The 22,740-nt window shown below is 40.2% G+C and overlaps 2 protein-coding genes across 12 annotated transcripts in view; both read left to right on the top strand.

Annotated features, from left to right (window-relative positions):
• The window catches only part of LOC122890074 (protocadherin gamma-C4), a 165,128-nt gene that overhangs the window by 79,100 nt on the left and 63,288 nt on the right, over positions 1 to 22,740 (top strand). The window lies entirely within an intron of this gene.
• LOC122890203 (protocadherin gamma-A12-like) lies at positions 373 to 4,329 on the top strand. Its single transcript, XM_044225935.1, is given in 5 exon segments — positions 373 to 2,108; positions 2,110 to 2,376; positions 2,570 to 2,845; positions 2,847 to 3,371; positions 3,373 to 4,329. Coding segments are annotated over 5 exon segments (2,514 nt in total). The 5' UTR covers positions 373 to 1,142; the 3' UTR covers positions 3,853 to 4,329.

Raw genomic sequence — 22,740 nt, 5'->3', positions numbered from 1 at the left:
ATTCCCAGTATGTTCTCAGAACTATCTGTAGATTTCCTTCCAGCTTTAAAGATATGTTGTGGTAGGCCTGCCAAATATGCTTATCCTCAGAATCCAAACATTTACATTCATGAAAGCAGAATAGTGGGATTTTTTCCCTTAATTTTGATGGGCTTTCAAATGTATTACCAGTCATTTTCAGTAAATGGAATTGGGTTAGTTACTCAGAAAAAGGTAAGTTTTTACTATTCTTTGGATTGCTAATTTTCTCAAACATGGTTTTGAAATAAAATGTGTTAGTACATTGTAAAATACTACCCTTACTTCCAGTAAATGCAAGTTGAAATGCTTCCATTCTATCCTAAAAATGTTAATGTGTCTTATTCACTTGACTTTTTGTCCATGTGCTTCTGATAATATATACAATTGTGTTTCCTATTTTTAGGTCTCCATATTGTGTAATTTTGATTTCTAAATATTAAATATTGGCAACCTTTTAAAATAGCTTCTCTAAGTATATTTAATACCTGTAAAAATCTGCCCCTTATCACTGCCGAGTGAGAAAGTTTAATTTATTCTATGATTTCTCAAAACAGGAAACACCTAGGAAGATGTCCCATAATAGGTGTTTTTTGGGAGTGGTGATATCAAACTAGGTGCACTAAAGTTATACGGTTAAAATTACTTTGTATAGAAACTTCAAATTCATTTGAAAGGTTATTGGAAAAACAATACAACTACAGAAAATAATCTCAAGAAAGCAGCTCTATATAAAAAATTTTAGAGAAATACAAAGAAGTTGACTGAAATTCCTAGTAAAAGGAGGACTGTAATTTTTTAGTTGGCTCCACTTACATCCCTACTTGAGGAACAGTAGGTGGAGCTATTTGAGGTACAAAAACCAAAGATCCTTCCTGGAGTTGAAGATTGTGCAGTAATTGGTTAGGACTCTGAGCACCACTGTTCACCAATCAGGGAGAGAAAAACAGAGATCATGCTTGCCTCCTGCTTGCCCTGCAGGCACCTGTAGCACAAAGCCCAGATAGAAACTAATCATCTCCGGAACTATGAAGAAAATGTTGGATTCTGTAGATGGGAAAAACTGGTCCTGACTTGGGTGGTCTAGGGACAAATTGGAACTAATAACCTCCAGGAAAGTGATAATGATTTCTGAGCGGCAGCATCAGGACTGAAAAGGGCTTGTCCTGCTGGGAGTTCTCCTGGGGAATCTATGGGAAACTGGGTGTGCCCAAATTCACTATTCACTTCCTGAAGAGCTGGAGAAAGGCTCTAGGATGGGAAACATCGCCAAGGACCTGGGGTTGGAGCCCCAGAAACTAGAGGAGCATGGAGTCGGTATAGCCTCCAGAGGTACGACTCAACTTTTCACTCCAAACCTTCAAAGCGGCAGCCTTATCTTTGCAGGCAGGGTAGACTGGGAAGAACTCTGCATGGGGCTCTTAAAGTGTCAATTAAATCTGGAGGTTTTGCTGGAGGATAAAGTAAAAATATACGGGGTTGTGGTAGAAGTGAGAGACATTAACAGTAATGTCCCCTATTTCCGGGAAGATGAATTAGAAATAAAACTGAGTGAAAACGCAGCCACTGGGTTGTGGTTCTCTCTTTCCCACGCTTGGGATCTGGATATCGGGAAGAACTGTCTCCAGAGCTACGGACTCAGTAGTAATACTGACATCTTTCTGGACGTGCAAAGTGGAGCAGATAGTAACACGTACCCAGAATTGGTTTTGGAGCACGCCTTGGACCAGGAGCAGAAGGCTATTCATTACCTTGTTTTCATCGCCTCTGGTGGGGGTGACCCAATCCGCACAGGCACTGTGCGCATCCGTGTGATGGTAGTTGATGTGAATGACAACGTACCAGTATTTGCACAGTCTGAACCACATGAGTGTTCCAGAGAATGTGTCACTGGCACTAAGCTGCTTTGTGTAAGCACCACGATGGAGGACCATGATGAAGGAGCCAATGCTGATGACCCTGATGAAGGAGCCAATGCTGAAGTGATGTATTCCTTCTGTTATGTGGACAAGAAGGCAGCACAAGTTTTCAAACTAGATGCTAATTTAGGGACGATTTCAACAATAGGGGAGCTGAACCACAAGGAATTGAGGATTCAGTGAGATGGAAGTGCAAGCTGTGGATAATGCAGGATATTCTGCACAAGCCGGAGTCTTGATCACAGTACTGGATGTGAATGATAACGCCCCTGAAGTAGTTGTCACCTCTCTCTCCAGCTCTATTTTGGAAAACTCTCCCAGAGGGACACTAATTGCCTTTTTAAATGTAAATGATGAAGACTCTGGGGGAAATGGACAAGTGATCTGTTTCGTCTGAGAGAATCTGCCATTTAAATTAGAAAAGTCTTAGGGCGCCTGGGTGGCTCAGTGGGTTAGGCCGCTGCCTTCGGCTCAGGTCATGATCTCAGGGTCTGGGATGGAGTCCTGCATCGGGCTCTCTGCTCAGCAGGGAGCCTGCCTCCCTCTCTCTCTCTGTCTGCCTCTCCGTCTACTTGTGATTTCTCTCTGTCAAATAAATAAATATAATCTTTAAAAAAAATAAATTAGAAAAGTCTTATGGAAATTACTACAGTTTAGTGACAGACACACTCCTAGATCCAGAACAGGTTCCTAGCTACATCATCACCATGACCGCCAGTGACAGAGGAAGTCTGTCCCTGTCCACAGAAACTCACATCTCACTGAAAGTAGCAGACACCAATGACAACCCGCCTGCCTTCTCTGATGCTTTCTACACTGCCTATATCATGAAGAACAACCCTAGAGGAGCCTGCATAGTGTCTGTGACTATCTATGACTCCGACTATGGAAAGAACGCCCAGGTCACTCACTCACTCACTGGTGGAGAACGCCCTTCTCGGAACACCCATATCCTCTTACATCTCCATCAACTCTGACACTGACATTCTATATGCCCTGTGTTCCTTCGACTATGAACGATTCCAAGACTTGTGTCTACAAGTGATGGCTCATGACAGCAGTGACCCTCCGCTCAGCAGCAACGTATCTCTGAGCCTATTGGTGCTGGACCAAAACGACAACGTGACAGAGATTCTGTACCCCACCCTCCCCACCGATGGCTCAACAGATGTGGAGCTGGCACCCCGCGCTGCAGAGCCCGGGTACCTGGTCACCAAGGTGGTGGCGGTGGACAGAGACTCTGGCCAGAACGCCTGGCTGTCCTACCGCCTGCTCAAGGCCAGCGAGCCAGGGCTCTTCGCGGTGGGGCTGCACACAGGCGAGGTGCGCACAGCGCGGGCCCTGCTGGACAGAGACGCGCTCAAGCAGAGCCTGGTGGTGGCGGTGCAGGATCACGGGCAGCCCCCTCTGTCGGCCACCATCACGCTCACCGTGGCTCACCGTAGCCGTGGCCGACAGCATCCCCGACGTCCTGGCGGACCTGGGCAGCATCGGGACCCCCGCCGACCCAGACGATGCGGACCTCACGCTCTATCTGGTGGTGGCGGTGGCGGCCGTCTCCTGCGTCTTCCTCGCCTTCGTCATCGTGCTGCTGGCGCTCAGGCTGAGGCGCTGGCACGCGTCGCGCGTGCTCCAGGCTTCAGGAGGCGGGCTGGTGGGCGTGCCGGCCTCGCACTTCGTGGGCGTGGACGGGGTGCGGGCTTTCCTGCAGACCTATTCTCACGAGGTGTCCCTCACCGCGGACTCGCGCAAGAGTCACCTGATCTTCCCCCAGCCCAACTATGCGGGCACGCTCATCAGCCAGGAGAGCTATGGGAAAAGCGAGCCTCTTTTGCTGTCAGGTAGTTCAGAGTTTTCTAAAGACAGTAATGCATTAATTCAGGTGAGTACCTATCAAATATTCTGTAGGTTCTGAACAAAATATCTCTTAGTGTGGGTAGTGTGTATTTCGAATTTAGAAAGTAGACACCAAAAAATTTATATATGCGTGGTGGATACCAAGGACAACTTGGAGGCGTTCTCTGAGGCCTTCCTTCACGCCTTCTCTTATGCCTTATTTATAACAGTGTTCATGTATTATTTATCTATATATGTATAAATTTATAACCACCTTGGTACATTTTAAATACTCAAACTTTTTCTAATTTAATTAACCAGCTATACCTTCTTTTAACTGGTCTTTTTATTTACCTTTGGACGTGTAGCACTTTTATGTTGAACATCTGATGCCAATTTATCCGTTAAAAACCCAAATTCTTGTAGAGGGAGTCATTCTAATTTGTGAAAAGTATAAATGCAATTTGAAATAAACTTTTATGAGTAGAGGGGTTTCTTTTCTTTTTTTTTAAGATTTTATTTATTTATTTGACAGATAGAGCTCACAAGTAGGCAGAGAGGCAGGCAGAGAGAGAGGGGGAAGCAGGCTCCCCACTGAGCAGAGAGCCCCATGCAGGGCTCTATCCCAGGACCCTGGGATCATGACCTGGGCCAAAGGCGGAGGCTTAACCCACTGAGCCACCCAGGCACCCCGAGTAGAGGGGTTTCTAAGTACACATGAAGTTGCTAACAAATTCATAAGCTGCATTTAGTTTCTTTTAAAGTGAAGTAGTTCTGGTCATTAGGGACGCATGCGTTTATACTTTCTTAGGTGCTAAATCATTTCATGGTTTCACACAATTCTTGAGCTTCCAGATATACCCAGTTTATTTCCTACATACTTAAAACTTTGTCATTGTATTATCCAAACAGAGGTAGCCACTGGCATAGTAGAGCATGCTACTCTTGATCTGGGGGTGTGAGTTCAAGCCCCATGTTGGGTGTAGAGATTGCCTAAACGTAAAATCTTAAAAAAATATATGTGGGGCGCCTGCGTGGCTCAGTGGGTTAAGCCGCTGCCTTCGGCTCAGGTCATGATCTCAGGGTCCTGGGATCGAGTCCCGCATTGGGCTCTCTGCTCAGCAGGGAGCCTGCTTCCTCCTCTCTCTCTCTCTCTCTCTGCCTGCCTCTCTGCCTACTTGTGATTTCTCTCTGTCAAATAAATAAATAAAATCTTTAAAAAAATATATATATATATATGCAAACAGTGTAAGTGTTGTCCTGAAGAAAAACTGAAGAGATTATTTTTCATCCCAATTGCAGATTTTGGGAATGCAATGTATGTATGTGTTTCCAGGCAAGCTATTTCCTTAGTTTATCCACACTGATGATCTTGATGATGACTTTGTGAAGCAGTCAAGTTAACAAATTGTGTTTTGAGTGCATTGTTGGTAATGTGGTGCATTTTCAGTAGTCTTCTTTTGTAAGTTTCCATAACTTTGACACATGGAAAAAATTCTGGAAAGTGCTCAGCTTCTAAGTGTTTTTTGAGAACCTAACGCTTATTGTATAACGTTGAACCTAAATTGAATACTAATACATATTATTCTTGGGAAAGCATTGCTGGAACCTGTAAAGAAATCTGGATCTTTGGGGGTGCCTGAGTGGCTCAGTGGGTTAAAGCCTCTGCCTTCGGCTTAGGTCATGATCTCAGGGTCCTGGGATCGAATCCCACATTGGGCTATGCTCAGCAGGGAGCCTGCTTCCTCCTCTCTCTCTGCCTGCCTCTCTGCCTACTTGTGATCTCTCTCTCTGTCAAATAAATAATTAAAATTAAAAAAAAAAGATGTCTGGATCTTTGGGTGAGTTCCGTAAAGGAGTAGGGAATCATAGCATCCTTATTAGTTTCTCTTTGTTACCTGTCTCCTTTCAAAAATACAAAAGTTAGTATCTAGAATTGTAAAAGAGATTGAAATCATTTGGGAAAGAAAGGCAATTAAATGGTCCTAAAATGTGACAGTTACTGTTAATGAATTGGCACGTCACTTTATGCTTTGTGACAACCAGTACAAAAAAAAAAAAAGGAAACATAGTATGGTTCTGTTTGTCTGATATATTTAAAAGGAAGTTTTTGAGTCTACCTGAAAATTCAAATTTTGTATTGACATGTAGTTCCAAATGGAACGTAATAAGTAGAGCTTTCTAAATGATGTCAATGGAATTGGAGGGCAATTTGATTCCTGTTTTGTACAAGCTATCAAAATGTTTATCAGAAGACCAGTTCACACATGGTGGTCAATTCAAAATGAAAGACATAATGTACAATAGAAATTATTTGGGTAACCTGCTGACTTCTATTCACTTTACCTGATTTAGTGACAAATCATTGAAAGTTAGGGCAATGAATGATCATGACCCTTAAGCTGAATCTCAAGAATCCGTGATCACAACTAATGCTTCTAGGTGGGCTAAATTTGCTTCACTCATTTGTTGAGTGAGTGAAAGAACAAATGTGTGTGCTCTAGGGATTACCTGCTATTGGTATTCTAAGATGTAGTTTGATAAAAGTGGCAGCTTTAAAATGAGGTACTACTAATTTTGTGACCTTTGACAAGTTACTTCATGTCTGTCAGGTTCAGCAAAATTGGGACAATAATGCGTAATTTGAAAGATTGTGGTGGGGGACTAGTGATAACATATAAACCACGGGGTTCATAATAGGTACTTAATGGTAGCCATTTTTTTACACTGTTGCTATAAAAAGCTTTTAGTGTCAGCACACTTGATATTCTGTTGGGAAAAGTATTACTTTGTGTGTTCTCCTGGTTGTCTTATGGGTTGACCTGTGAGTGGAAATAAAACTATTCTAAAGTTTTTGGGGTGCCTGAGTGGCTTAGTTGGTTGAGCAACTGCCTTCGGCTCAGGTCGTGATCCTGGAGTCCTGGGATTGAGTCCCGCATCGGGCTCCCTGTTCGGCGGGGAGTCTGCTCTTCCTCTGACCTCTCCAGTCTCACACTCTCTCTCTCTCTCAAATAAATAAAATTTTAAAAAATCATTCTAAAGTTTTTATGAAAGCTAATTTTAAAAGCTTAGGGGTGCCTGGGTGGCTTATGTTCAGGTTATGGTCCTGCAGTCCTGGGGTCAAGCCCCATGAGCCCAGTGTTGGGCTCCCTTTCCAGTAGGAGAGTCTGCTTCTCCCTCACCCTCTGCCCCTGCTTATGTACTCTTTCTTTTGCTCATTGTCTCTCTTAAGTAAATAATCTTTAAAAAAGTCCTTAGGTACATTCTTTTTTAAACTTGTTTAAAAATTGAATTATAATCGAAACAATATTATGTTAGCTTCAGGTGCATGACATAGTGATTCAGTATTTTTTAAAAAGTTTTTTTTTAGGAGCACCTGGGTGGCTCGGTGGGTTAAAGCCTCTGCCTTGGGCTCAGGTCATGATCCCAGGGTCCTGGGATGGAGCCCCACGTCAGGCTCTCTGCTTGGCAGGGACCCTGCTTCCTTTCCTCCCTCTCTGCCTGCCTCTCTGCCTACTTGTGATCTCTTTCTGTCAAATAAATAAAATCTTTTTAAAAATTTTTTAAAAAGTTTTTTTTTTTAAATTTTAGAGAGAGAGCACGTGATCGAGGGGGGAGCAGAGGGAGAGGGAAGTAATTTCTAGTGGACTCTGCTTAGTGCAAAACCCATGACTCCGAGATCATGACCTGAGCCACCCAGGAGCCCCTCATTATTTTTATACATTATGAAATGATCACCTCGATAGATCTAGTTACTGTCTGTCACCACACAGAGTCATTACAGTATTATTGACTGTATTCCCTTTTCTGTGTATTACATCCCCATGACTTACTTTGTAACTGATTTGTATCAATTGTTCCCCTCACCTAGGGGGATTAGGTGATAGGTAATTTATAAACAGCAGAAATGTATTGCTTACTGTTTGGAAGGCTAGAATTCTGAGATAAAGGTGCCAGGATGGTCAGATGAGGGCTTTCTTGTAGATCACAGATTTTTGGCTGTGTCCTCACATGGCAGAAGGGGCAGAAGATCTTCCTAGGCACATTATTGATTGAGAAACCCGTTTGGGGTCTTAAAAGATGGGAGAACCATTGTTTTGATGGGACAGTTTTATGAGTGTTAATTTTAATTTTTCTTTCTTTTTTTAATGGCTTAAAATGATGTGGGAAAGTTTTAAACAGGATTTTATGTATTTATTTGAGAGAGAGAGTGTGCACATGAGTGGGGTGAGGGGAAGAAGGAGAGCAGGGAGCCTTATACAGGGCTCTATCTTGGAACTCTGGGACTATGACCTGAGCTGAAGACAGACATTTAACCAACTGAGTCACCCAGGCACCCCTCTTTTTCTCTTTCTGAACCATAGTGAAACCTAAACAAGGGTCCTATGAAATTTCTTATTTAAATGACCTATTTACTCCATTAGGATTGCTAGAATGATTTAACTGGAGAATAGAGCATCAAAAACTGAAAGCTGGAGTTACTTAGTTTTGGCCACATGAGAGTTTAAGTTAATATCATGTATTATTTTTAAGATATTTATTTACTAGAGAGAGAGTGTGTGTGTGTACAAGCAGGGGGAGAGGAAGAAGACGACACCCCATTGAGCAGGGAGACCAAAGCAGGTCTCGACCCAGGACCCCAGGATCATTACCTGAGCCACCCAGGCACCCCTAACATAATGTATTTAATGATATTTGTTGATAACTTAGGATTGATGATTAGGATCTTTGTTGATTTTTTTAGAGTAGGCAATGGTTTTAGTTGTTTATTTTTGTGCTGGTTCCAGTAATGAAATTACATTGAGAACTGGGCTTATCTTCCTATATGTTAAGAATGGTGGGTTTACATTCACTTAATCTAATAAGTTAAAGTGTTCAGGTATAATTTAAAAGTTGCAGCTTCACTATTTCTTAGCATCTAAAGTTAAAATGTAATCTTTCAACACATATTCTTCCCCCATATTCATTCTAGAAGAGATATTGTGCTGTTTGAAGCAGAAATAGGCTAGGATCCTTGGTGAGACTGCACAACTTGTTGAGACTGTGCAACCCATAGATCATTTTAAAATGAATTAGAAGGCTAAAGATAAATGAGAGGACTGTATCCGTTTTCTCAGTTACATGTAACAGTATAGCTGTGATCATGAATTGAATTTTTCTGGTGAAAAACCTGCTTTTTTTCATGCAAGATACCAAGTTCTAAAAATTAAACACCTCCACATTAAATATGTGTAGTTCTTTGTGTATCAGCTATACCTCAATAAAACTACTTTAAAATTTTTTTAAGCAAACTGTGAAGGGATATTGATCAAAGTAGTGAGTATATATATTAGGAAAGAGATCGACTCTCCTGAGTTAAACGTATGAGTTCATCTTTAGGAAACCATGTATAATGAAAAGTTATCAATAAAAGAATATATTGTTTAAGGGGTGCCTGGTGGCTCAGTGGGTTAAATCTCTGCCTTCGGCTCAGGTCATGATCTCAGGGTCCTGGGATCCACCCCTGCATCAGGCGCTCTGCCTGCTCCCCCCTCTCTCTCTGCCTGCTGCTCTGCCTACTTGTGATCTCTCTCTCTGTCCAACAATTTAAAAATCTTTTTAAAAAGAATATATTGTTTGGGATTCTTTTTTTAAAAAGATTTTATTTATTTATTTGACAGACAGAGATTACAAGTAGGCAGGGAGGCAGTCAGAAAGAGGAGGAAGCAGGCTCCCTGCTGAGCAGAGAGCCCGATGTGGGGTTCGATCCCAGGACCCTGGGATCATGACCTGAGCTGAAGTCAGAGGCTTTAACCCACTGAGCCACCCAGATGCCCCTATTGTTTGGGACTCTTAAAATATTCATAGGAAGAGATAGCCTATGGCAAAGGTGATTGAAAAAGATCTTTGATAGAGGAAGAATTTCCTTAATACAAAATGGGAAGAGTTCTGGTTCACGAAGGTGTGAAGAAATTGTCATCAGATAAATCACTGACTCAATACTTCTGCAATTTCTGTTAGAGAAGTCATAAAAAAATCTATGTATGTCATTAATGACAAACATAATTTCTTTGTTCATCTTTTTTCATTTAATTTTTAATTTTTTATTAACATATAATGTATTATTAGCCCCAGGGATACAGGTCTGTGAATTGTCAGGTTTACACACTTCACAGCACTCACCATAGCATATCCTCTCCCCATTGTCCTTTATCCATCTTAGTTTATCTTTAAGTCTCTGAAGCATTTCACACAATGATTTATACCTCTTCTAAATATTCACTAAAAGGCTTCAGTTCAGTGATTAGAAAGTGGTCTTTAACATAGATCAGTGGAGTGGAATAGAAAACCCAGAAATGGACCCACAACCAAATGGTCATCTTTGACAAAGCAGGAAAGAATATCCAATGGAAAAAAGACAAGTCTCTTCAACAAATGCTATTGGGAAAACTGGACAACAGCATGCAAGAGAATGAAACTGGACCGCTTTCTTACACCATACACAAAAATAAATTCAAAATGGATGAAAGACCTACATTTGACAGGAAACCATCAAAATCCTAGAGGAGAACACAGGCAGCAACCTCTTTGACCTCGACTGCAGCAGCTTCTTACTAGACATGTTGCCAGAGGCAAGGGAAATAAAAGCAAACGAACTATTGGGACTTCATCAAGATAAAAAGCTTTCCTTCCAGTGAAGGAAACCATTTATGAAACTAAAAGACAACCAATGTAATGAGAGAAGATATTTGCACTGACATATCAGATCAAGGGCTAGTATCCAGGGGCGCCTACGTGGCTCAGTTTTTTAAGCCTCTGCCTTCGGCTCAGGTCATGGTCCTGGAGTCCTGGGTCGAGTCTTGCATCCGGCTCCCAGCTCTGGGGGGGTGTGCTTCTCCCTCTGGCCTCCTCCCCTCTCATGTTCTCTCTCTCTCTCTCTCAAATAAATAAATAAAATCTTAAAGAAATATAAATAAATAAATATTTTTTAAAAGCGGGGGGTGGTTATCCAAAATCTATAAAGAACTTATCAAGTTCTTTGCCCCCAAAACGAATAATCCAGTTAAGAAATGGGCAGAAGACATGAACAGACATCCAGAAAGAATACATCTAGATGTGCTAACAGGCACATGAAAAGTTGTTCATTACTCATCATCAGGGAAATACAAATCAAAACCACAATGAGATATCATCTTACACCTGGCAGAATGGCTAAAATTAATACAGGAAACAACAGATGTCGGTGAGGATGCAGAGAAAGGGGAACCCTCTTATATTATTGGTAAGAATGCAAACTGGTGCAGCCATTCTGGAAAACAGTATGGAGGATCATCAAAAAGTTAAAAATAGAACTTCTCTATGGTCCAGCAATGGCAGTACTAGGTATTTACAAAGAATACAAAAAATAATTAATTGCCTTAATGCATAAGCTTTTCATATTGTGTAACTTATTTTTTTATTGTGTAACTTCTTAGAAGCTTCCTATATATTTGCAGCTGAAGATCCAGCCAGTAGTTCATCCTGAATCTGTGTTATATGAAAAAAATAAAGCTTCTGTACAAAAAAGAATTTTTTAAAGGATAGCCTAAAAATTATCTTAAGTATCAAGAAAATATAAAAAGCAGTCATAACTTTGACCTCATATGGTGGAATTACTAAGAATATGAATTCCCAGGAATATTTAATTGGAAGAATAAGCCTGTACAGTATACTCCCTTTCAGCCTGCAAATTCCATTGAGAAACTTCTTTCTCTTTGTTTCAACTCTCCAAAACACTGAGCTCTCCTTACTTCAGGTTGTAGTCCTAAGGCAGGGACTCAGAGCACTACTGTGAGTCATTATGAAAATAGGGATTAATAAGGAGATCTATAAAGGCTCTTGCTGGATGACTTTCCTCATGGGACCTTGTCAAAGATATGAGGCCTGGGTGTCCAGGACTTGCTTGTTCAGAAGCTGTGGATTAATGTGGAAAAGGAATAGTTCACTCTGAGTGAAGAAAGTAGACACTTGTAACAGGATGGACCTGGAACATATAAAGCCATATACCATAGTTTGTATCAAATGTTTGGAACTGGTAGTTGAAAATCCTTTAAATGTTTTCCACCTTAATATAGATGTGCAAGGTGCCAATGGTAATACTCAAATATCTGAATTGACCCAGCTTGGGGCAAGATTTATAATAGACAGTCTCTTCAATAAATGGTGCTGGGAAAACTGGACAGCTATATGTAGAAGAATGAAACTCGACCATTCTCTTACACCATACACAAAGATCAACTCAAAATGGATAAAAGACCTCAACGTGAGACAGGAATCCATCAGAATCTTAGAGGAGAACATAGGCAGTAATCTCTTTGATATCAGCCACAGCAACTTCTTTCAAGATACGTCTCCAAAGGCAAAGGAAACAAAAGCGAAAATAAACTTTTGGGGCTTCATCAATATCAAAAGCTTCTGCACAGCAAAGGAAACAGTCAAAAAAACAAAGAGGCAACCCACGGAATGGGAGAAGATATTTGCAAATGACAGTTTGATAGCCAGGATCTATAATGAACTCCTCAAACTCAACACACACAAAACAGACAAGCATATCAAAAAATGGGCAGAAGATATGAACACAGACTTCTCCAACGAAGACATACAAATGGCTATCAGACACATGAAAAAATGTTCATCATCACTAGCCATCAGGGAGATTCAAATTAAAACCACATTGAGATATCACCCTACACCAGTTAGAATGGCCAAAATTAACAAGACAGGAAACAACATGTGTTGGAGGGGATGTGGAGAAAGGAGAACCCTCTTCCACTGTTGGTGGGAATGCAAGTTGGTGCAGCCCCTTTGGAGAACAGTGTGGAGATTCCTCCAGAAATTAAAAATAGAGCTTCCCTATGACCCTGCAATTGCACTCCTGGGTATTTACCCCAAAGACACAGATGTCGTGAAAAGAAGGGCCATCTGTACCCCAATGTTTATAGCAGCAATGGCCACGGTCGCCAAACTATGGAAAGAACCAAGATGCCCTTCAACGGATGAATGGATAAGGAAGATGTGGTCCATATACACTATGGAGTATTATGCCTCCATCAGAAAGGATGAATACCCAACTTTTGTAGCAACATGGACGGGACTGGAAGAGATTATGCTGAGTGAAATAAGTCAAGCAGAGAAAGTCAATTATCATATGGTTTCACTTATTTGTGGAGCATAACAAATAGCATGGAGGACAAGGGGCGTTAAGAGAGGAGTAGGGAATTTGGGTGAATGAGAGACTATGGACTCTGAATAACAGTCTGAGGGGTTTGAAATGGCGGGGGGGGTGGGAGGTTGGGGTACCAGGTGGTGGGTATTATAGAGGGCACGGCTTGCATGGAGCACTGGGTGTGGTGAAAAAATAATGAATACTGTTTTTCTGAAAATAAATAAATTGGAAAAAAAAATAAAGATTAAAAAAAAGATTTATAATAGAACCTACAGAAGATACTGATGTTGGAAACAATTACTTTACAAAATTGCCAGCTTAGCAGCAACACTTTGTCTTTCAAGTAAAAGAGACCAAAGTGGAAACAAATATGTTAAGCCTGTGTTAGAGAAGCCACTAGACTAGGAAAAGCGAAACTCATGGGGTTTAGTCCTGATAGCCTTAGATGGCAAAGATGGCCCTGAAGCAGTACTGCTCAGGTCCCCACCCTTGTAGTTGAGGCAGCTATACATGCCTCCTGGACATCTCCATGGTGAGGATGAAGGTCACTGACCCATATGAAAGTAGCAGTGTGGATATCATATATGTCTTTATAGCCCTTTATAGTGTCCAGTTTAATCTTGATCACAATTGTAGTGAGATAAAAACTTAAAGTATGGTGGACTTTGATGAGATTAAAAAATGTTCTGTGGTTTGGTAAGGAAGGAATGATGGAAGTGGGGGAGAACTGGTTGCCTAGTATAGTTGAGGTCAAAATTCTGGATGATAATGACAAAGTCCCAGAGCTGATTTTTACTTCTTGGTTTTTTTTTTTTTTGAAGATTTTATTTATTTCACAGAGAGAGATCCCAGGTAGGCAGAGAGGCAGGCAGAGAGAGAGAGGAGGAAGCAGGCTCCCTGCCAAGCAGAGAGTGCGATTCGGGTCTCCATCCCAGGACCCTGAGATCATGACCTGAGCCGAAGGCAGAGGCTTAACCCACTGAGCCACCAGACACCCCTGATTTTTACTTCTTTTTCCACAATGATTCCTGAAGATTCTGCACCTTCAATGGTAATGACTCTGTTTAAAACACAGGATCCAGATTTGGCAGAAAAAGGAAGGTCTCATGTCTGGTATAGATTCAGAATTGAATCTTCTACTGATAATAACTACATATTTGCAACAGATGGGGCCCTGGACTGGGAGCCTACCGATGTTACCATCATGGCCACAGAAAAACAAGTCACCTCTCTCCTCCAATAGAAATGCCACCCTGCATGTTGGTGACATCAACAGGCCAGTTTTCCACCAGGCCTCCTGGGGGTCCAAATGGCCAAGAGTAGCCCTCACAGAACCTCCATTGCCCAAGTCTGCACCTAAGATCCTGACCTGGACCCAAGGCAGTATCTCTTACTCCCTTGTGGCCAATTTGGGTACTTTAAGTGAATTTGAGCTGGAGCAGAATGCTGGGTTGGGACAGTTGCATGTAGTCAGGTGGATCTGAATAATGTTAGCATGGCTTTCACTCAACTTACAGTTTACAAACACTTGAAAAATTACAGAATAACATTTGCATATAAAATTCCCTATTATATATCACTGTCAGTGGCTTGGAAGATTACAGTCTAAAATATAACAAGGAGATATAAATATATAAAGTTACATAAATATAAAATATAAAAGGAAAAAGAAATATCTGTTAGAAAGTACATATAGGAAAAGTGGGTAATGAGGAAGCTGAAAAGAGTGAAAAGAAAATTACTGGTAAGTCAAGATAAAGAAAACTAGTAAGATGTATAAAATTGTATCTGATTGGTTAGTTGTGGTAGGATTCCTTATTGGTGTGGATTCTGTTGTTTAAGCTATGTTAACTTGTGTAGTATTTTCTCTACCAGTGTGTTAGGGAAGGCCCTGAATTTTCCTGGTGAGCAAAGGGCACTTGATATCTGTTGACTCTTCTATTTGCCTTGTTTTGAACTGATTTTTGGATGTGGTATGAGGTAGCAACTCATTGAGGTAGGAATCAAGGTTTTTTTCCCATATGATGCCCCGTTTTTCCAGTATCATTTGTTGAAAGGATGTCATTTTCCTATTGAATTGCTTTGGCATCCTTGTTGAAAATCATTTGATACAAATGGGTTTATTTCTTGACTCCTTGTCATGTGCCATGGATCTCTTTGTTCTTTTGCCACAACCACATTGTCTATATTATTGTAGCTTTATAGTAAGTCTTGAAGTCAGGTAGGTAAATCCATCTTTTTGTTGTTGTTTTTCCATGTTGTTTTGACTACTTATGATCCTTTCTCTTTCCAAATAAAAGTCATTTTCTTTCTTTCTGGAGAAAGAAAAAGCTTGCAAGGGGTTCATATGGGATTGCACTGAATCTATAGATCTTTTGGGAGAGAGGTCATCTGAACAACATTGAGACTTGGAACCTATGAAAATGGTATTGTATTTCCATCTATTTAGATCTTTACCTTCTCTTAGCAGTGTTTTCCGAATTTTAAGTATAGAGGTATTATATATCTTTCATTAGATTATTCCTATGTATTTTATTGTTTTGGATGTTATTATAAAATATATTTTAATTTCATTTTCTGATTGTTGATGGCTTACAGAAAAACATGAATTTTGAATACTTCTATGGTTTTGAAAAACAAGAAGTGCAATGTACTCTGTTCTCATACTGTGTGAGAATATAATGTAAAAGAGTATAATATAATTTTTTTTTAGGAAGAGAATCTTTTTTTCTAAGATTTTATTTACTTATTTGACAGAGAGAGAGAGAGAGAGAGAGATCATGAGTAGGCAGAGAAGCAGGCAGAGAGAGAGGTGGGAGCAAGCTCCCCGCCGAGCAGAGAGCCCAATGTGGGGCTCGATCCCAGGACCCTGAGACCATGACCTGCGCTGAAGGCAGAGGCCCAACCCACTGAGCCACGCAGGTGCCCCAAGAGTATAGTATAATCTTAAACCACCTCTACTTAAGCTCAGGCATCCATTCTTTGAAATATATAGGTTGGAAGAGCCCGTCCAAAAACAAAGTAAACACTAGTGTCTTCCCCAAGTCTAGCAGTGGTTGGATCATTCATTCATTTATTAACAAATATTTATTAAGTGCCTGCTACATGCAAAACACTGTCCTAGGTTCCAAGGATGCACCAATGAACAAGGCAAATACGATTCTTGACTTAATGGGTTCCTTTCTAAGGTATGGTCTTTAATAAGTCTGATAAATGCCAGAGAAAAAAATAAGGATGCTAAGAGAGCTTGTAATAGGGATCTTCCCCTCGTCTGGGAGGATCAGGGAGAGGTTCTTTCAAGAAGTTATAAAGTTAGCATGAGATGTGAAAGATGAGTAGAAGTTAGGTAGGTAACAAAGAGATTAAAGGAGAAATTGGCAGAGCAAATCATGGGTGTAAAGATCCTTTTAAAAAAGGTGAGCAATTGGAAAAGTCTAGGGAGGCTAAAAAGGTTAAATAAGTAGACATGAGGTACATTATAAGGCAGAGTTCTGTAAACCATGTTAAAGATTCTTTTTTTAAAAAAAGATTTTATTTATTTATTTGACAGAGATCACAAGTAGACAGAGAGGCAGGCAGAGAGAGAGGGGGAAGCAGGCTCCCTGTGGAGCAGAAAGCCCGATGAGGGCTCCATCCCAGGATGCTGGGATCATGACCTGAGCCGAAGGCAGAGGCTTTAACCCACTGAGCCACCCAGGCGCCCCCATGTTAAAGATTCTGCATTTTATTCCAAGTACTTTCATACTTAGGAGTTTTTGAATGGTTTTTAAACAAGGCAGTGACAAGATATGATTTGAATTTTTAAAAAGATTCTTTGGTTTGCTTTGTGGCAGATTGATTTATGAGGGTAATAAACGGAAGTAGGGATAACAGATGGGAGACTATGGCAGTGTTCTGTTAAGAAATGGTGCCGAATTGGATTAAAGGAAGGCAGTGGATGTAGAAACAAATGGATGGATTGGAGATATATTTAGGAAATAGACACAATAAGACAGTAGTAGAGTGGTGGAATGTAAACTCCTTAAGGTCAGGGACTATTTTCTTTATTACTCAAAATCTGGAAAGATCATTGCCTGGCCACTGGTAGATTCACAATTAGATATTGTTGACTGCGTAAATACAGTGATGAAAGGGGGGATTAAGAATCATTTCCAGGGGCGTCTGGGTGGCTCAGTGGGTTGGGCTTCTGCCTTCAGCTCGGGTCGTGATTTCGGGGTCCTGGGATCGAGCCTCGCATCGGCCTCTCTGCTCAGTCGGGAGCCTGCTTCCCCCTCTTTCTCTGCCTGCCTCTCTGCCTACTTGTGATCTTTCTCTCTGTCAGATAAATAAATAAAATCTTTAAAAAAAAAAAGAATCATTTCCAGATTTGTGAACTAAGGAACTGGATGGACAAAGGTACCATTTGTGAGTTGTGGAAGACTAGTGAAGGGTAGATTACAGAGAAATTAGGAGTTGTAAACAAGTTATTTGAGATTATGTGAAATATCCAAGTGCAGATATTAAAAGTGTGGTTGGACATACGGTAACCATTCTTTTACATTGATTCCTTCCATTGTGATAATTCATTCAGGGGAGTAGATCCTTACCAGGCTGAGCATGATAAGATTCCTGATAGCTCTACACTGGTATGTTTTGGGGCTCATCACAATGTTAGCCCTGTGCTTTATTTTTCTTCCTGATCACTTTTTCATTATTAGAGACTTCTGTTACCCAGAGAACCTCAGTATTTAATTCATGCTCACCCTACTTTTCAGACTAGTTCTGGTGTCCATTTCTTTTCTGCCTCTGGAATTTGTTTGGATTATAATTTACCAGGCTGTTTTAATTGGTTGTTGCCTAATTTTTTTCACTTGATTGTATATTTTTCATGCGAATTTTTAAGCCTAGTATCTTTTCACCATCTATTGCTGGCTTACAAACAGCAAAATTTTGTATAAGGAATGTTTAGGAAAGGGATACATAGCAATAATAATATAATTGTTGGATTTTAATATTACTAATACACTTGGAAGATATATCAGCACATACCTTAGGCACTCTTTACAGTCCTTAGTAACCATGATTGAAAGATAATTTTTGTTCTGTTACTTTCATCTGACATATATTTGCTTCTTCCTCACTGTGTTCTCTTTCTCTCCCTAACAAGAATATAAGCTCCTACATGGCAAGTATTTATTTTTTTTCATGATGTATTTTTAAGGCCTGTAACAGTGCTTGACATTGTTAAACTCTAAAGGAATATTTCATGAATAAATTAATGGTAATTTATCATTTTAAGTTGAAACCAATAGTCTTAATGATGGTAAAACAACTTCTTTCCCTAAGGTGATAGAAATTTTCTATTTTGATAGAGGTGTGGATTATATGGGTGTATATATTTGCCCAAATTCACTGAACTCAAGATACTTGCTCTTCACTGTATATAAACCATGCTTCAATTTAAAAAGAGATAAATAAAACATCACATTCCCCCCACACACTGTTGTTTCCAGACTCACCCCCAAGAGGTCATTGCTGTTAATATTTGATTATGTGTACTTTCGGGCATTTTTGGGGTATATGTATGTATGTGTGTGTGTTTTTGCATAACAGGGATCATTTTATATACTAAGTATACTGTTCTGCAACTTGCTCTTCCCAGTTAATAATATTACCAACACCTTTTCATTTGAGTCCTTTTAGGTTTGCCATCTACCTCAATCTGAGTAATTTTCATTTATTTTGTGATAAGAAACACATTTACATGGTTCAAAAATCAAAAGGTTGTATAATAGGTATATATTGTCTTATTCTGATTCTGGACTTCTTCTTCTACTGCTGTTTCTTCTTACTCCCATGTATTTTATTAGTTTCTTAAGTATCCTTTCAGCATTTCTTTATACAGATAGGGGCAAGTATGGATGTATATTTTTTCCAGGTTTCTTGCAAAAAAGTTATACTGTTTTCTTTTTTTTTTTAAGATTTTATTTATTTATCAGAGAGAGAGAGGGAGAGAGCGAGCACAAGCAGACAGAGTGGCAGGCAGAGGCAGAGGGAGAAGCAGGCTCCCCGCTGAGCAAGGAGCCCGATGTGGGACTCAATCCCAGGACACTGGGATCATGACCTGAGCCGAAGGCAGCTGCTTAACCAACGAGCCACCCAGGTGTCCCGAGTTATACTGTTTTCTATCTTGAGTTCATGACTCCACAATGTATCCTTTAAAAATCTTTCCATATTAATATATAGGAGAGGTTTTTTTAAAAAACAGATGCTTGGTATTCCATTGTGCTATTTATTATTATCCTGGTAAATAAATTAATACTTGGGATGTTTCTAGTCTTTGAGTATCACAGACAACTTCATTGAATAGTCTTGTGCTTATATTATTTTGTGCATGTGCAGTATATATGTGGGATGAATTCCCAAAGGTAGAATTGCTGAGTCAAAGAGTAAATAGGTTTATAATGTTGATAGGTGCCTTCAGAGTAAGTTTTCTTTTCTTTTGTATTTTTTATTATTAACATATAATGTATTAAGGGTACAGGTCTGTGATTTATCAGTCTTACACAATTCACAGCACCCTCCATAACACATACCCTCCCCAATGCCCATCACCCAGCCACCCCATCCCTCCCACTCCCCTCCACTCTAGCAACTGAGGAGTTTGTTTCCTGAGATTAAGAGTATCTTATGATTTGTCTCCCTCTCTGGTTTCATCTTTTTTTTTTAAAGATTTCATTTATTTATTTGACAGACAGAGATCACAAGTAGGCAGAGAGTCAGGCAGAGAGAGAGAGAGAGGAGGAAGCAGGCTCCCCGTGGAGCAGAGAGCCTGATGTGGGGCTCGATCCCAGGACCCTGGGATCATGACCCGAGCTGAAGGCAGAGGCTTTAACCCACTGAGCCACCCAGGCGCCCCTCTGGTTTCATCTTGTTTCATTTTTTCCTCTCTTCCCCTGTGATCCTCTGCCTTGTTTCTCAAATTCCACATATCAATGAGATCATATGATAATTGTCTTTCTCTGATTGACTTATTTCGCTTAGCATAATACCCCCTAGTTCCATCCATGTCATTGCAATGGCAAGATATCATTTTTTGATGGCTGCATAATATTCCTGTGTGCGTGTGTGCGTGTGCACATGAGCACACACACAGATACATACCACATCTTCTTTATCCATTCATCTGTTGATGAACATCTGTAGGGTAGCTCTATTTTTGACTTCTTGAGGAACCTACATATTTTCTAGAGTGGCTTCACCAGCTTGCATTCCCTCCAACAGTGTAGGAAGGTTTCCCTTTATACGCATCCTCGCTAACACCTGTCATTTCCTGACTTGTTAATTTTAGCTATTCTGACTGGTGTGAGGTGGTGTCTCACTGTGGTTTTGATTTGTATTTCCCTGATGCCGAGTGATGTGGAGCACTTTTTTGTGTGTCTGTTAGTCATTTGAATGTCTTCTTTACTGAAATGTCTGTTAATTTCTTCTGCCCATTTTTTGATATGATTGTTTGTTCTTTGGGTATTGAGTTTGATAAGTTCTTTATCGATTTTAGATATTAGCCCTTTATCTGATATGTCATTTGCAAATATCTTCTCCCATTCTGTCGGTGGTCTTTTGGTTTCGTTGACTACTTCCTTTGCTGTGCAGAGGCTTTTTATCTTAAGGAAGTCCCAATAGTTCATTTTTGCCCTTGCTTCCCTTGCCTTTGGCAGTGTTTCTAGGAAGAAGTTGCTGCAGCTGAGGTCGAAGAGGTTGCTGCATGTGTTCTCCTCAGGGATTTTGATGGATTCCTGTCTCATATTGAGGTCTTTCATCCACTTTGAGTCTATTTTTGTGTATGGTGTAAAGAAACGGTCCAGTTTCATTCTTCTGTGTATGGCTGTCCAACACCATTTGTTGAAGAGACTGTCTTTTTTTTCCATTGGACATTGTTTCCTGCTTTGTTGAAGATTACTTGACCATAGAGTTGAAGGTCCATTTTTGGGCTCTATGTTCTGTTTCATTGATCTATGTGTCTGTTTTTGTGCAAGTACCGTACTGTCTTGATGATTACAGCTTTGTAATAGAGCTTAAAGCCCGGAATTATGATGATGCCAGCTTTGGTTTTCTTTTTCAATATTCCTCTGGCTATTTGGGTTCTTTTCTGGTTCCATATAAATTTTAGGATTATTTGTACCATTTATTTGGAAAAAACTATTATTGAAAAGGGCTGCATTGGATGTGTAGATTGCTCTAGGTAACATAGACATTTTCACAATATTTGTTCCAATCCATGAGCATGGAACGTTTTTCCATTTCTTTGTGTCTTCCTCAATTTCTTTCATGAGTATTCTGTAGTTTTCTGAGTACAGATTCTTTGTCTCTTTGGTTAGGTTTATTCCTAGATATATTATGGTTTTGGGTGCAGTTGTAAATGGGATTGACTCCTTGATTTCTCTTTCTTCTGTCTCGTTGTTGGCGTATAGAAATGCAACTGATTTCTGTGCATTGATTTTATATCCTGACACTTTGTTGAATTCCTGAATGAGTTCAGTTTTGGAGTGGAGTCTTTTGGATTTTCTTTTTTTTTAAGATTTATTTACTTATTTATTTGACAGACAGAGATCACAAGTAGGCAGAGAGGCAGGCAGAGAGAGAGGAGGAAGCAGACTCCCCGCTGAGCAGAGAGCCCGATGCGGGGCTCGATCCCAGGACCCTGGGATCATGACCCGAGCCGAAGGCAGAGGTTTTAACCCACTGAGCCACCCAGGTGCCCCTCTTTGGGGTTTTCCACACGAAGTATCATATCTACAAAGAATGAGAGTTTGACTTCTTCTTTGCTGATTTGGATGCCTTTTATTTCTTTTTGTTGTCTGATTGCTAGGACTTCTAGTACTGTGTAGAATAGCACCAGTGATAGAGGACTTCCTTGCCATGTTCCTAACCTTACGGGAAAAGTTCTCAGTTTTTCACCATGGAGAATAATACTCACTGTGGCTTTTTTACAGATGGCTTTTATGGTATTGAGGTATGTACCCTTTATCCCTACACTGCAAAGAGTTTTGTTCAAAAAAGGATTCTGTACTTTGTCAAATGCTTTTTCTGCATCCCTTGAGAGGATCATATGGTTGTTCTTTATTTTATTAATATAGTGTATCACATTGATGGATTTGCAGATGTTGAACCAACCTTGCACTTCCTTCCTTTCAATCCAGGAATAAATCCTACTTGGTTGTGGTGAATGCTCCTTTTAATGTACTGTTTGTTGGATCCTATTAGCTAATATTTTGGTGAGAATTTTTGTATCTATGTTCACCAGGGATATTTGTCTGCAATTCTCCTTTTTGATGGGGTCTCGGTCTACTTTCAGGATCAAGGTAATGCTGGCCTCGTAAAGTGAGTTAGGAAGTTTTCCTTCCATTTCTATTTTTTGGAACAGTTTCAGAAGAATAGGTATTAGTTCTTCTTTAAATGTTTGGTAGTATTCCCCTGTGAAGCCACCTGGCCCTGAACTCTTGTTTTTTGGGGAGATTTTTGATTACTGCATCAATTTCCTTGCTGGTTATGGGTCTATTCAGGTTTTTAAAATTTTCATCCTAATTCAGTTTTGGTAGTTTATACATCCCTAGGAACATATCCATTTCTTCCAGATTGTCTAATTTGCTGGCGTGTAGTTGCTCATAATATGTTCTTGTAATTGTTTGCATTTCTTCCATTTTGGTTGTGATCTTTTCTCTTTCATTCCTGATTTTATTAATTTGGGTCCTTTCTCTTTTCTTTTTGATAAGTCTGGTCAGGGATTTATAAATCTTATTAATT

The sequence above is a fragment of the Neovison vison genome, chromosome 1 (genome assembly GCF_020171115.1).
Source record: "Neovison vison isolate M4711 chromosome 1, ASM_NN_V1, whole genome shotgun sequence".
NCBI lineage: Eukaryota > Metazoa > Chordata > Mammalia > Carnivora > Mustelidae > Neogale > Neogale vison.
This window is presented reverse-complemented; position numbering and strand designations above follow the sequence as displayed.